The 16,357-nt window shown below is 41.9% G+C and overlaps 1 protein-coding gene across 1 annotated transcript; it reads right to left on the bottom strand.

Moving 5' to 3' along the window:
• Nucleotides 1-574: 574 nt before the first annotated feature.
• SLC35G1 (solute carrier family 35 member G1) lies at nt 575-8,704 on the bottom strand. Its single transcript, XM_047762673.1, is given in 5 exon segments — nt 575-843; nt 845-1,373; nt 3,712-3,892; nt 8,201-8,519; nt 8,627-8,704. Coding segments are annotated over 5 exon segments (1,317 nt in total). The 3' UTR covers nt 575-633.
• Nucleotides 8,705-16,357: the final 7,653 nt, after the last annotated feature.

The raw sequence follows: 16,357 nt of genomic DNA, 5'->3' as shown, positions 1-16,357 counted from the left end.
ATTAAAGTGAAAAGGCACATATAGGGGTTAAAAGAATGACAATCATTTATAAAAGCCTTGAAAATCAGGCTAATTCATTTGTTTTATTAACACCATTAAGTAGGCACCAACTCCAAGTTTCAGCTTTGGCCTCCTAAATGGGATTACATTTCAAATGGATTATCAACATAACACTAATTATATAGCAGCATTATTACCAATAAGTTTCTTAGCCTCCATACTGCTAAAAGAACATCAAAAATTTCCACCTTATACCGTCAGTACCAAAAATACACTTTAAAAATTACATATATTTATACTTAGAGTCATAAAAAATTGTGCAGTTTCTCTTCAACTAATGATCTGTCCTCTTACCAGTGCCACCTCAACAACAACAAAAAAACCCAAAACCAAAACCAAAAATAATCGACAAAAAAGAAAATTGCTACACCAAATTGACTGGCTATTCTTAACTAATTAAAGACATACCATATTCGAAAATGATATTTTAATTACAAAATTTATTAAATATCATCAATGAAATAAAAGCAATTTTCCAGGAGTGAGTGTGTGTGTGTTTGTGTGTGTGTGTGGTGTGTGTCTGAACTGGGTGATGGTGTACTTTAAAAAAATACACATTTCAGCAATGATGCTTCAATGGGAACTCTGGTACCATTTACGAATGGCCGCTCCAGTGCTACTAGCTATTACGCAGAGGGAGCCACCCACTGTCCACCATGATGGCACTTTATTAAAGAAAGTTATCTGGAAGATGAAAGCAAAGACCACTTCCAGAGTCTTCATTAATGCTACGAGCCCTGCTTTTTCTATTTGAATGGCTTTTGTGAGAAACACCTGACCCCCCCAAACCAAATATCCCAATTAATACAAGAAATAGCCTGTCCAATCCACAGCGTGGCAAACTCCATTCTCCTAGTATAAAAAGAACAGTGACGCACTCCGTGAGGCCAACGACTACATAATACCAAATGCTCAAAATGTAGTCCACAGATTTCCCCATTTTTCTTAAGACAACTAGAGTCACTGCAGCAAACACGGTATGTGCAAGTGCTGCAAAAGTGCCCTTCAGGTGAACTGAATAGTCTCTATCCGTCTCCTCGACACTGGAGCCAAAGAGAAATGGTGGCCTCACAATAAGGATCACGCCGGTCAGTGTGAACACGGTGAAAACAGCATCCCAAAGGCTATATCTTTCCTTGAGAAATATGCAAGCAAATATAGATGTAAATACTGGACAGCTAAATGTGATCACCGTGGCATCAGCGAGGGACGTCGACTGGTAGGCATAGTATATAAGGATCATGGAGACAGAACCAAGGACTCCCCTGAGAATGAGGAAGATTCGCTGATCTTTGGGGCCTATGAACCCAGTTCTGTAAATTCAAAGGAAAGAATGCATATTAAAGGAACTTGGTATTTGTTTTCAAATTACATTTTTATAAATTAAACATTATTTAAAAGTCCTATCAAAAAATAAGGAAATAATAAATGAATTATAGTGTCTGTAACTATTATACATATAGCTGATACTATAAAAGTATTCACAGTATGAGCAAAAAGAGTACAGGAGACATACATAAATAGTAAAATTCAGCACATACGGATTTATCCTTACGTATAGATATATGCTTGCAAAAAAAAGACAAAAAGGAAAATATACTGAAGTGTTCATTGCTCTTATACCTGAAAAGGTGAACTCGTAGGTAATTTCCCTTCTTTATATTTATTCCCCTCAAATTTTCTGTGATGAAAAAGTATTATTTTTATAAGAAAAATAATTTCATGGATTTCCTACTGTAGTGAGTTAAGAATCCAACTGCAGTGGCTCCAGTCACTGGCAAGGCTCAGGTTTGTTTCCCAGACTGGGGCAGTGGGTTAAAGGATCTGTAGCTGTGGCTTAGATTTAATCCCTGGCCTGGGAACTTCCATATGATGTGGGTGTGACCATTAAAAAAAGAAAATTCATGATTTAGAAACTTGGGATTCCAAGTGTGCATTCTCAATCTTAATGAGTTTTCTAGTAAAGCTGAAGCAGTGCTAAAATTTATTTTAGCCATTGAATATAAGACTTTTCATTGTTCTTAAGAGTAAAAATACACTGGAAAAGAACCTGTAGCATTCAGATAAGTATAATTACTGCTGCTCAAATGCTTTTCATTTAAATATCTACAAGCAGAATTCTGTGTAAATTCCTGGCTAGGTGCAACTCACTCATTTGTGCCAAGGTTGGACTTTTTTTTTTTGTCTTTGTCTTTTTAGGGTTGCACCCACAGCACATGGAGGTCCCCAAGCTAGGGGCTGAATCGGAGCTGTAGCTGCCGGACTACACCACAGCCAAGCCATGTCTGCAACCTACACCATTGCCAGATCTTTAACCCACTGGGTGAGGCCAGCAATCAAACCCATGTCCTCATGGATGCTAGTTGGGTTTGTTACTGCTGAGCCAAGTCCAGGGCTGGACTTCTTTAGAGCAGCATCTAGGCCTGATATAGGGATCTCTGGATCTCTGAAGTTAAGAATGAAAGTGTGGTCACCTTTGGTCCACACTTTGAGAAGCTTAAGAGTCTTCCAGGATAGTGAAATGGGTCAAAACAGATTATTGCCAACAATTTCAGAAAATTCTTCTAAGTACTTTCCTGCCAATACTTTTATTCCAAAATGGAGAGAATGACTGTATTAGCATCAGTGATCTGTTGCCATTCTTAGAAATTTCTGAAGTCTTACCATCATTTCCTAAAATATTTCCTAAAATATTGTGACTTGTCCACACTTACACAAGAATTTCTGACATTATTTTTAATCTTAGTGGATTTTCTCTTTTCTCACCAAAGCCTCAGGATAAGGAGTGAAACTATTTTAAGTAAATCTGCACCAAGTTATAGATACAAGGAGACTTTGCTAGCAAGCGACTAAGCTTTTAATCTGCAGTTTAAATGTCTTTCCCCAAAGAGAGAAAGAGCCAAACTGCTACCAGGAACCTAACAGTGGCTCCTCTAAGTACACAGAGGTATGTAGAGGTTTATAACTGTGTGGGGCAAGCATAATTTTAACCTGGGGAGGGTGTGTGTGTATGGGAGGAGGGGGGCCATGTGGAAGGGGAAGAGGAGCTGGGCAGGGAGAGCACAGTAAGGATGGGGAATATAGTTTTCGTGAAGGGCAGAGGACAAAGACTATCATTCCCTCCGGTTTACCAATGAGGACAATGAACAAGAAGTGTTTAAAAGGCCTTTCTCAAGATCCCCATTCCCACAGTACTCTGGTGGGAAGACCTAAATATTTCTACTGTAACCTTCTGTCTGCCCTGGCAGTAGGGCAGCCTGTTCTACTTAAAGAAACCTCTGACACTGGGAGATGGAGACACTACTATTTCCTTCTGTTTACTTTTTTCTTCCAAATACTAGTTATGCCAAAGGAAAGAAGGGAGGGTGGTATAAGATGGGGGGAAATGTACAAGGAAAGCTTTGTTCTCAAAATAGGGGGTGGTGAATAAGTGAATCTCTTTTCACTCCTTTGTTGGGCATGTGGTTTTGTGCTTATGAGAGTATCTTCTGTGGGTGGGTTCTTGCAAGTTTTTATTAATCTGAGCCAAAGTGTACAGGGACTAGTAAATCTATGAAAGGGATAAAGCAGATGCTGTAAATAATTTAAGCAGGTCAAGAGATCTACAAACATTTATTAATACCCTCTACTTTGCAGGTAAGAAATACTTACTTTCTGTATATTAAGCAAGGGATAATGATTAGCATTTGGAACACACATCGGAATGCACTAATTTCTACAGCGTGGATGTCTTGTACTTTTTTAACAAATAAAGCCGCCACTGAGAAAAGGAAGGCAGACAATAACATGTAAAACATGCCAAGTCCAGGACAGGGTGCTTTCTTCTCCGCCTCTGAAAAAGATTAAATTCTGGTTAGTCCTTGCTTTCAAATGTATGTCTTATTATCTTTACTTAGAAATTAAGAAAAAATGGAACACTATTCATGGCTAATAGGCTACAACTATTACCTCTTAAGCATATCCATTCTCTAGACCTGAACCATTTTCCCCATCAAGAATAAAGAACCAGGAGTTCCCATCGTGGCGCAGTGGTTAACGAATCTGACTGGGAACCATGAGGTTGCAGGTTCGGTCCCTGCTCTTGCTCAGTGGGTTAACGATCCGGCGTTGCCGTGAGCTGTGGTGTAGGTTGCAGACGCGGCTCGGATCCCGCGTTGCTGTGGCGTAGGCTGGTGGCTACAGCTCCGATTGGACCCCTAGCCTGGGAACCTCCATATGCCGCAAAAAGACCAAAAAAAAAAAAAAAAGAATAAAGAACCACAGACAAAGGGCAGCAATTTAAACCTATATTTTTAAAATGCAGTTCACCCTAGAACATGGATTTCTTTGGCTCACTGGAGATTCATCCCGCACTTGTAAGTCAAGAAGAAATAAAAAGCTTGTAAAGATGGTGAGAGAAATCTTGAAGAAATGCTTGTCAAGATGGTGACAGAAAAATGCTTCCAAGAGATATTTTATATCATCTCATTGGTGAACTGGGCTTTATGCTGAAAGTGTTTTTTCTAGAAAACAGATCATAACTGTGTGATATGGCTACTTGTTGATTAGCTGAATCCCCCCACAAATCTGTGAGCTCCTCCAGGGCAGAGCTCTCAGCTGCTCTATTCAGGCCTGGCCCATGGAAGACCCTGAATAAATATTTGCTGAATGAAAGAATATTGTGAGAACTTCATGGAAAGCTATCTAACACCACAAGCAGCAGCATAATCTGGGAAGGCTTTCTGTTTAGTTATTTTGAACTCAGGCAAATCTTTAACTTCACAGTTTATCTTCTATTTAGAGCATAAACTCTTTGAGGGCAGGGGCTAGGTTATCTATCCCTCTGATCTCAAAATGCTAAAATATATATATACATTGTTTTTTAAATTAGAACTGCCATCTAGTACCAACTTCCTTGGTTTAATCTGAACCAGGAAACCTCTGCTTTCTCCAAGGGATCAAGTATTCAATCCATTATTGACTCAATCCATTACTGACTGTCTGTAGGAGCAGCTACTGCCTTTGTCTTAGCTACGACATGAGTGAAACCTGATTTCAATCTCACCCCCATCTTCCAGAGAGTAAAATGCAACAGAGTAAGGAGAGAACTCCCTAAAAGATGGGCCACACACTGAGGAATATATTTTTTTCCTTTTTAGAACTAACACAAAAACAAGAAGAGAAGAGGAAGGAAACATGGTACTGGCCAGTTAAGAGCCCAGCAGAGCTGAAGGATGTGTGGACACATGCACTTTGTAGTAAAACAGGGATTATCACACCAATCTAGGAATTTACAATTGGTTACTCAGCCATATAACAAGTATTGTGCAATGTTTTTTTTTTTTTTAAATGCCCTTCTCTGATAAATGCAAATACCTGGTAATGTATTTCAATATCTTCATGTTAATTAGCTGCCTTTGCCGACAAGTGACAAATAGTTTGCAAAGTGGGACCAAACTATGATGACGCACAATCTTCCTGGGAGCACTCTACAGCCTGACATTTGTAGTAAAAGATGCCCTTCTGGTCAGAGGCCTCCACTTCTTCATGTTCTAGATACAGCAGAAGAGAATGACTTGGAGCTGACAGTCCTTCTCTAATAGGTTGTCTGTTATAAGTGCCAGGATCCTTCACATTCTGTTTTGTACCTATGTGCTCAGCTACTGTAGAAACCAAACTGCACATACCCACGCAGTCCATGAGAAGAAAGCTTTAGAAGAATTCCAAGTCAAGCACCACAAAGTACATGTCTTGGCTGTGGTCAGCCTTAGAATTCAGCTTCTGAAATTTCAGAATTTGGGTCCAAATAAAATAGTTTTTCTTCAACCCAACCCTTCCATAGAACCTACACCCTCAGAACAGAACGAGAAGATCAAGGACAGAAAACATCTCCCTGGTCTCTATTTCAAGGATCTCCTCCAACCCAAACTTTGAATTTTTTCTCCAGAATATTTTAACTTAACATGATATTTTAACTCTTTCCAAACTTTAAGTTACAAGGTCTGGCTGAAATTGATTATTTGTTGTGAGAGTGAAGACTGGTTCTCTTTAGGCAAACCTCAGTCTCTTACAGAACAATAATTTCAATTCTCTCTGTCAAAGGAGATGAACCAGAGAATAGCATAATCTATCCAAAGAGGCATTTGCGTATGTAATGTGCTCCCAGGATTATATTCCACTGCAAGCATATCTAATAGGTTGGCAACTCTAAATAAGTGGCCACAGTGCAATTTCCTGAGTCAGAAGAAAACTGAAAAGTTGCTCAGTTTCTCTAGTCTCTGCTTGAAACTGGTGAATCACTACCCAGGTTTGGGAGTCAGAATTAACTAAGGAACTTTTAAAACTTCAATCCCAGCCCTACCTCAGACTCACTGAAACAGGATCTTGGTCACTAAACAACTCTACCAGTTTCGGAGCCTAAGGAACACACTCCTTCCAGGGGGATGTGAGGTAACTTCTAGCTTCAGTCTAAGAGCCACACTGTCCCTCAAAAAAAATAAGCAGATGTCTTAGTATAGCTGCTTAGGATATGCTGTCTGGGAAGGTTATCCAAGAATGTAAGAAAAACAAATGGGTAACAATTTCAACCTGAACTTGAAAATGAACTTTCTTGAGATAAACCAGTTGGGTTAAGAGGCTAAAATGATACTGTCACGTTCAGTGACCACAGTACAGGGTTTAAAGTGTTTTTATGGCAATCCTGTTTTTGGAATAGTATCTTGTCACTTACAATAAGTATTACTAAGTCTTAGTATTGGTGACTTTCTCTGAAATTAAAAGACCTCTCAAGATTCTTAGATGCAATTACTTACATAGGTTTTGCCATGTGCTGCCTGAAGTATTTCTCTTTGGTTCAGAAACAAGGGAATCATTTAAAAGTTTGCAAAGACTAACTCAGCAGTTCCTCAAAACAGCATGCAGCCATAGGAGGTCAAGGTGAGAAACTGACCTCTTCAAAGCTGCACATCTTGTCAACCCAGCTGAAGATAACCCCTGCTCTGGAGGCACCACCAGCCCATGCACAGATGATCAAAAACCTGATCATTTCTGTTAGCATTTAGGACAAAAGTGTAGCAAGAACCATCTTCTTGGGGTTTGTCTCTCTATAAAGTTTGTGAACTTTGTGACTCTCAAGAAAGTGCATACAGAGAGGAGGGAAAAGTGGGGTTGGATAAAGGGCATAGAAATCTCAAGTCACACTGACAAAGGATGAGGTGGTGCAGGTTGTGTAACTTTGTCTTGAAAGGAGATCTGCCTATTTCTCCTTTCAAGAAAGCTCCTCCAAGTGGGTGACGGAGTTAAAGGAGGAAGGTGCTTGTGGTTAGGAGAAAGGGCCCTGGGCTGGGTCTCTAGCAAACTGGGATCCTATCCCTGGTGCTGCCTGGACTTGTGCTGTGTCTCCTCCACACATGCCAGATCTTCAGAAAGAAAACAAAACCTTCCCAAAGCCCTCACCTTCCCGGGCTTCAATTTCCTCATTTATCGAAGGAAGACCCTGAACAAGACAAGGAGTTTCTCACAGGGGTCCCTGGCTTTGGACACAGGGCCCTTGAACTTCTTACTTATGTATGTAAGATTGTGTCTCTGTCTCCTTTTGCATCAGTTCTTAAATATTCCTCGTAACTCAAGAAGGTTAATAACCAGTGGTCCCACTTAACTCTTCCTTCCCAAGATTCTAAGACTCTGGGACAAACATTTTTCTAGACTCGATGCTTTGCAACTTCCTCTTTGAGGAACACCGTTTACCATCGAGATCAGTGTTTTTAGGTTAGCTTCCTCCCAATCTTGGCCAGCTGTGGGATGGCCTTTCTCGCTGACCCTCAACCTCCGACCTCGGGCAGGGCGCACCGAACGGAACTGCAATCTGACTCCACGATCCTGCCCGCAACACTTTAATTATAGGAACAGTTTCAGAATAACAAACGGGGGGTTCCAAAACAGGCAAACTTTCTCTGGTCTTCGTTTGGACGGGGTAGCAGGGGGCTTCTGGTGCCCCGTCTCAGGTGACTGCGCTAGGATGTTCCCGAGCTCTGGGCAGGGGGGGAAGAGGGGGCGCGTTCCGCACCACGCCCCGACCCCACGGCTGCTGGGACTCCACCCGCCGGCTCCCGCCCCGTCCCCCACGGGGAGACCCTCGCCGGGGTCCGCGCCCCGCACTCACCCTGCTGCGCGCGCGAGCTGCACGGCCAGGAACTGCACTGCCAGCACCTGCCGGAGCCGGGCGTCTCCGCTATCTCGGCGTCCGCCCGCCGCTCCTCGCTGGAGCCCGGGGGCCGGTCGTCCATCGGCTGCAGCCCGTACTGCGGCTGCTCGGCGGCCCCGGTGTCGTTCTGGGGGCCGCATCGCCGGGCCCGCGCTCTCCTCACGGCCACCGCGGCGTCTGGCGCGGGCAGCAGCGGCTCCGCGACTCCACTCTTCCGGCCGGCGGCGGTGGCAAACGCGGCGCATGCGCGCGCGCGGCCCTCCCCCCTCCCGGGGAACTGCGCGCGTCCTCCCCAGCCTTCTCACCTTCGACTCCTCCTAAGCTGAGGGAGTCTGACAACAGGTGAGGTTGCAGCGCCCAGGACTAACCCGAAGGCGTTCACACCCTCTGCTGCGGTCTGGCTAGACTGGCCAGCGGCTTGGAGTCATTATTTCCAAGGCACACTGGACCGCTTTCTGTCATTGCGAAGGGGCGGACCCCCGAGGGTGGTGTAAACTTCTCTTGGGGCAGGTTAGGGGCCTGTGCATTTATTTATCCGTGTGGCCCAGCATTCAGCACTTCTGGGACACCCCGAAGACCTTGCCAAGCAATGTGCCATTCTTTGAAAGATCGGGGGTTTTTTCCGTTGCCACTTATCCAAGGAGGGTAGAATTTTACCAGTTTTCGAGTTTAAAAATAAATAAATAAAAAGATTAGCAGGTAACCTTAGGAGAAATGTATCATTCATATATATATATATATATATATATATATATATATATATATATATGCTTTTTGTAACCATAGACATTCACGATTGATCTTCATTGTCTCTCCCTTCCTCACTTCCTCCATTCTCCCTCCCTTCCTTCCTCCCTTCCTTACTGTTGTCAACTGACATATCCTAATTTGGTTAGAAATAAAATTCCGGTAATCAGAGAGTTCCCTGCTGGCTCAGTGGGTTAAGGACCTGGTGTTGTCACTGCAGTGGCTCAGGTAGTTGCTGTTATTTGGTTGCATCTCTGGCCAGGGAACTTCCACATGCCGCAGCTGGGGCCAAAAAAAAAAAAAAAAAATCCAATAATCTGATGTAACTATACCTATTAAAATCAAAGATTTACGTCTTTTGGCCCCAAGACTTATTAATAGCCTCTTTGAGTTTACATAATCCCTTTTTCATTTCTTTGCTTGCTTCAAATGTGAAAGGAGATTCTCTGGGCAAGGAATAACCTGTCTACACTGTTCTAGGTCTAAGCATAAGCAGATTACTAAACAAGAGTATGTGCCTTGCCTTTGCTTAGATATTTGCACAGACTGGTCCGCAGCTGAACAATATTTGCCCTGAAGTCAGACGTCCTGGACTCTGGCTCTGATTTTGTCACTGACTATGTGACCTTGGACAGTAGCCACCAGGCTACCTGAATCCAGCCTTGGTTATTCATTTAATTAACAAAGAAAAATATTATTCTTCCTGCTTTGTAGTTGTGCAACTGAAGTGCAGTGATGTGGGCAAAATCACCTTGTCACCCAAAAAGCACCTTACTGAAAAAGTGTATTTTTAAGTAGGGCGAACATATAATTTATTCTCCAAAGTGGGATTTTTTTTTTTTTTTTTTAGGGTAAAAAGGGGAGTTCTTGGAGTTCCTGTCATGGAGCAGCAGAAAGGAATCTGACTAGGAACCATGCGGTTTCAGGTTCTGTCGCTGGCCTCGCTCAGTGGGTTAAGGATCCGGCATTGCCATGAGCTGTGGTGTAGGTTGCAGACTCGATTCGGATCTGGCATTGCTGTGTCTGTGGCGTAGGCTGGCAGCTGTAGCTCTGATTCGACCCCTAACCTGGGAACCTTCATATGCCTCCAGTGTGGCCCTAAAAAGCAAAAAAAGGAGGGGAGCTCTTTTAAAAATTTTTCAGGACAATAGGCCTAAACTGGTACTGACTTAGGCAAACTGGAATAAATGACCATCTGAATTCTAACTTGATTAGCATTTACCTTTGCCTTATTCTTAAGAAGAATTTAATACTGCTTACAAAAATATGTGCAACTGATCTTGGTGGTGGTGGTGCTTTGGAGGGGATATTATAGGAAGGAGTGGGTGAGGGTTATTAGATCATGATTATGGAGCAGGGACCAAGAAGCTTCTCCAAACATCTAGAAGGTCGAGTGCAATTTCACAGTTTCATGCTGAGATTTAGATGTGCAGAGCAAAAAACCCATGAGATATTTTGATTTATAAGAAATATATATCTGGCCCCATCTGGATGACCAAAATTTATTTGTCACATATATTTGATCTTCAACCAGGGTTCCTGGCTCCTAGCTCTCAAAATTCTTGAAATCCCTTGATTAAAAAGAGCAATGGGAGCATTTTTTGTATAATTTGGGTTTCTTGTTCTCAGTTTCTGAAATGGCTTCTAAGCCTTAGAGATAAAATGGATGTCGTGTTATTAGTACCAAGCCTCTTTCCACCATAACAGGGTTTATATTAATGGAATGACTTTTAAGAAACACCTAAGGATGGGGGCTGGTTGCCAAGGGAACCAATGTGGGATTAGTGGCTTGGCACTTTCAGTCTCTTTCCACCACCCCCCATTCTCTCCACCTTTGGGGAGGGTGTAGGGGCTAGGAGCTGGAGATTGAGTTCTGTCAATGCCCAGTGATTTAATCAATCATTCCTATGTAATGAAGCCTCCATAAAAACACCAAAGGGTGTGGGGGAAGAGATTTGGAGAGGTTTTGAACTGATGAACACATGGAGGTGCATAGCTCCTGTATGCAAAATCATGCAGTGTTCCAGCTGAAATTCCACTTCTGAAGGAATTTAATCCTCCAGTGAAAACAGGAACTCTCAATGTGATACCAGCTAGCCATGGTGGGAGTGGCACTCCTCTAGTTCTGGTGTCAAGAAGGAAGAAGGAAGATGAAAGTACAGAAGAGTTCCTGTCGTGGCGCAGCAGTTGTGGCGCAGCAGTTAACAAATCCGACTAGGAACCTTGAGGTTGCAGTTTCGATCCCTGGCCTAGCTCAGTGGTTAAGGATCCAGCGTTGCCCTGAGCTGTGGTGTAGGTCACAGACGCGTCTTGGATCCTAGCTCTGGCACTTTGGCATAGGCGGCAGCTGTAGCTCCTGATTTAACCTCTAGCCTGGGAACCTCCATATGCGGCGGGTGTGGCCCTAAAAAGAAAAGAAAAAAAAAAAAAAAGTAGACCCTGGCCCTAAAACAAAAAGGAAAAAAAGAAAAGAAGAGAAAGTAGGGGCAGACCCTCGCTATTCCATTAACAAGTGAGAGTCTGAAATCCTCATCATCCCAGTGGTAGCAGATGGAGACGTCCTGCAACCACGAGAGTTCAACTCCTGAATTCCCTTGTTGTTTGCAGGTGAGATGGTCTTAAGTGAGATATTTGTTAATCAGGAACTCTTTCCTAGTATGTCTACCTGATGCATACCATACTGGTATCTTGGTACTGATTTAAAAGACCACACTCCCCCCGCCCCCCACCAAATCAGTTTCTTGCTCTTTTAACTAAAGCAACTTATGATTTGAAAAATGGCAGTTTGGAGTTCCCGTCGTGGCGCAGTGGAAACAAATCCGACTAGGAACCATGAGGTTGCGGATTCCATCCCTGGCCTCACTCAGTGGATTTAGGATCTGGCACTGCCGTGAGCTGTGGTGTAGGTCACAGACAAAGCTTGGATCCTGCATTGCTGTGGCTGTAGCGTAGGCTGGCAGCTGTAGCTCCGATTTGACCCCTAGCCTGGGAACCTTCAGATGCCAAGGGTGCAGCCCTAAAAAGCAAAAAAGAAAGAAAGAAAGAAAGAAGAGAAAAATGGCAGTTTGTTCCAAGAAGTGAGGTTCAATATTTGTGTTTTGGGAAAAATGTGTACTGTGGAACATAAGACCATAATTCTAAATTCCTTGGTAAGTGAAAGAGCGAACAAGCAAAAGAGAGGTGGTTTAGTATAAATGTAGAATATTGCATCTGAGAGGCAAAATAAAGAACTGACTCTGGAATTATAACAGGAAGAAAATGCCAGGGTTTGTTCCTAAAAACAAAAAAAAAAACCCAAAGAAAAACACATATTATTATCTTATGACGCAGCAATTTCACTTCTGGGTATATACTCAGAAGAATTGAAAGCAAGGAATCGAACAGATATTGTCCACTAATGGAGTGGAGGAGAGGATAAGGAGTTATTGTTTATGTTATATGAGTTATATGAGTGTGTGTGCTTACATATACTTTTATATATTGCTATTTTTAAAAGTTTAAATATGCCAGGGAAAGCCCTTCTGAGAGTGCGCAGCAGCAGACAACTAATAACCAACAATGTAGATCCAAAGTTGGACTAAACCTGGGTCTCCATACAAACTGAGACATGCAAGCTATTTTCCCTGGCACCAGCTATGCCCTCTCTTTAGTTCTGGCTCATACAGAGGTAATAATTATATACAGCAGTAATAATGCATAAAAAAGGAAAAAATAGGAGGAAAAGAGGTAACATGGTATTGCATGTTCAGGCTTCTGAAAATTTTCCATCCAACTATCCCTCATGGCTAAAAAGTGTGAACTTGGAACTTTAATTTCTGGAGATACAGTTTAAAGCTGTTATAAGAAATGGGAAGTTTCTCTCAAGTTCTGGGTTCTACCTTAAAAATTTATGACAATTTTCCATTCTGTTCACTACTATATTTAGTATCGTTTGTTCACCTTACTTTCTCAGCTAAAGTTGTTTAAGCGCCTACACCTGACTGTTTACAATTCCTAGCTGGGGTAGAGTGGGGGACAAAAAAAGTGAGGCTTCAGTCCTCACAGGGATGGGGCAAGGGGGAGGGGTGGTGAAGGAGGAGTGAAAAAGAATGCTAGCAAGACCCAGCTGCATGCAAAGCTGATGCTCAAACTTGTGAGTCTTGTTTAGTTTCCCACTGCCTCCCAGTTTGACATATTAGCCTGAGAGTCAGAAAGCAGTTCTGTGTGGTTGTGTGGTTCTGGACACATCTGCTGGGCTCTCTTCATCTCCATTTCTTCAGCTCTGAAGTCACAAGGCTGGATCCAGAGCAGTCACTGTTGGGTGGAGGAGAGCCCTGGACTCTTAATATGGCCCAGACTTTCTCCAGCAGTCTTGTGCTTATTACTCTCCTCTGTTTCCACAGTGCAAAAGGTAGCTCCCATATAAATGATTTCTGGCACCCCAGAGAGCCCGTTCCCTCCTGTGGGAACTTGTGTTCTGTTTACAGATTATCTGAGAATGAGAATGCCTGAACTTTAGACTTGGCCTTATATGATAAAAGAACAACATAATCCACTTTACCCCTAAATTTGTTATAATTTGGGATTTGGATTCCACCCAGTTCTCATGATAATTGCTCTTTATTAAATACTCAGAATAAGCCAGCACTATTAAATGCATCATTTCATTTAATCCTTAGATGAACTTTATCAGCTAGTTTAACATAATAGCTAAAAGCAGGGCTCTGGAGTCAGACTTCCTGGGTACCTTCCTGACTGTCTTACCAGCTGTGTGTGACTTCAGACAAGTGACTTAGCCTCCTTCTGAGCCTCTGTCTTCATGTCTATAAAGAGGGATAATAATAGTATCCAGCTGCTATGAGAATGAAATGAGATAATAATGTGTAGAACACCAGAGAGTAAGTATTTTTTTAAAAAGCTGTGCATTTTATTACCCCCATTTTACAGATGAGAAAAATGGAGGCTCAGAGATGTTAACTTGCTAAATTCACACTGATAGGAAAGGGCAGAAGTAGGTTTGGAACCCAGGACCGTCAGAAATCAAAGTCTATGGTCCAGATGACTACTTATCCAGAAGTCTTAGTTACCAGGGTTGCCAGCTTCCAAGGGGACTTCCTCAGAGCACTTGTTTGTTTGTTTTTTGGTTTTTGTTTTTTATGTAGTAGCCTGTCTTGGACCTTAAGGCTATTATTATAGTAACTTTCTTTGACTACTTTCTATACTACAGTGATGCTGTATGGTTTACATTGGGCTTGTAATGTCTCTAGTATCTTAACTTTCCCAGTAGTGGGATTTAATGGGGAAACAGAAATAGAGCAGATAGCAAGAGAGTGGAAGGAAAATAGTAGAGTGCCCTGCACAGGCAGAGGATTCAAGAAGGGACAAGAAAGAAAGAAGAAAGAAAGAAAGAAAGAAAGAAAGAAAGAAAAGAAAGAAAGAAAGAGGAGAGAGAGAGAGGAAGGAGAGAGAAGGAGGAGAGAAGGAGGAAGGAAGGAAGGAAGGAAGGAAGGAGGAAAGGAAGGAAGGAAGGAAGGAAGGAAGGAAGAAGAAAAAAGAAAAAAAATTGTGGGAGGGACTAAAATCAGGTGTGTGTTGTATCTATTCACTTTGTAAATTGCCTGTGAATACCACCCCCACACACCCCTGCCCTGAGGATCCTAGTTAATACCCTAGTTTGGGGAGTTTCCCTAGTGGCACAGCAGGAAAAAATCCGACTAGGAACCGTGAGATTGCAGGTTCCATCTCTGGCCTTGCTCAGTGGGTTAACAATCTGGCGTTGCCATGAGTTGTGGGTGTAGGTTGCAGACGCGGCTGGGATCCCGCGTTGCTGTGGCCCTGGTGTAGGCTGGTGGCTACAGCTCCGATTCGACCCCTACCCTGGGAACCTCCATATGCCGCAAGAGCGACCCAAGAAAATGGCAAAAAGACAAAAAAAAAAAAAAAAAGAACTGTGTATACTGGAGTGTGATAATGAGATTATTATTATAGATGAGATAATAGGTTAGCTTCTGTTAATATTATTAAAAATTGCTTTTCTTTGCTTCATGGCATTTTGATTTTTATGAGTCCTCAAGGGAGGAAGAAGGATTAGGCAAAGGGTCATACAGCAGAGAATTCCAATATTAAACCATAAAAGCATCACTTACTTTACAGAAAAAAAGATGTGTATGTGTGTACACACACACACTCATACTCAGAGTTCTTGGCTACTACAACCTTAACAGGGGCCAGCCTTGGTTTTCTGAAGCAGCAGCAATTTCTCCTTTAGAGGTGGTAAGGATAGGAAGCCCTCAGGAAGTTCCTTTTGCACAAATCCATGTGTATTTGTTTAACCTTTCTTTTTTCTCCATATATACTTTTTAAATTATAGAACTAGATTTTGAAGTTTTATGCAATATTCAATACATGATAAAATTTTTAACAATACAAAGAGTACACTATGAATAATGAAAACTTTGCTCTCTCTCCTCAATCCCACTACTCAGAAGCAACCGCTGTAAACACTTTTTGTTTTTAACTCTTCTGGTGATTGCCATTCTGCTTTTATACATTCTTAGGTTTCCGGTTACTGATTTATTCTTTAGATGATTTCTTTTACTCTGCTTAGGAAGATGAAGAATTTTAGTGTATTTTACCATCTCCTAATTTCCTTTCTACCTGTCATGACTTTTTGATCAACTGATGTCTTTTCAAGTTGGTATCTGGCAAGATGGGGACATGTTTGACTTTAGGATAGTGATGGTTGCCTTTTGTCAAGCCTTTATGCTTATAAGGCAGGCAATTTTCTAATACATTAATTAATTTAATTAATCTTCAGACCCATGCTAGTCAGAAGACCCTACCCTCACTTTACAGATAAATAAATTTAGGTTTTGGCTAGTTATGTAACTTGCTCAGAGTCCTATAGTTTGACTTAACCTGGACTCCCTAACACCCAAGCTCACTTTCTTAGCCATTTCTCTCCTAGAATAACAAATGCCTTAAGGCCAGTCTAGTTCCACCAAGAAGAATAGTTCCTTCGTCCTGCAAGTTATGTTTGTGTGTGTGTGTACATGTGCACATGTTCATGTGTATCTCCATTTATAATGTACAAATAAAATGTATGGTGATATTTTAAAGAATGGAAGAGGGAAAATAGAAGCTTATAAGTTTCTTCATTTGTAGATATGTTTGTTATTTTTTTTGTTGGTGGCAGTTAAATATCTTTTAAAGATGAGAAAAAGCTTTTATATATACTCAAATATTTACCATGTCTGGCACTCTTCATTCCTTTGTGAAGATCTAAGTTTCTATATGGTATCATTTTTCTTTAGCCTGAGGAACTGTTTAAAACATTTCTTGTGGAGGGGATTCTTGGAACAAGATGGTGGAGTAGGAAGACCCTGAATT

Source organism: Phacochoerus africanus, chromosome 15, assembly GCF_016906955.1.
Source record: "Phacochoerus africanus isolate WHEZ1 chromosome 15, ROS_Pafr_v1, whole genome shotgun sequence".
Lineage (NCBI taxonomy): Eukaryota > Metazoa > Chordata > Mammalia > Artiodactyla > Suidae > Phacochoerus > Phacochoerus africanus.
The sequence above is the reverse complement of the archived record's forward strand: the minus strand, read 5'-3'. Positions and strand labels throughout refer to the sequence as shown.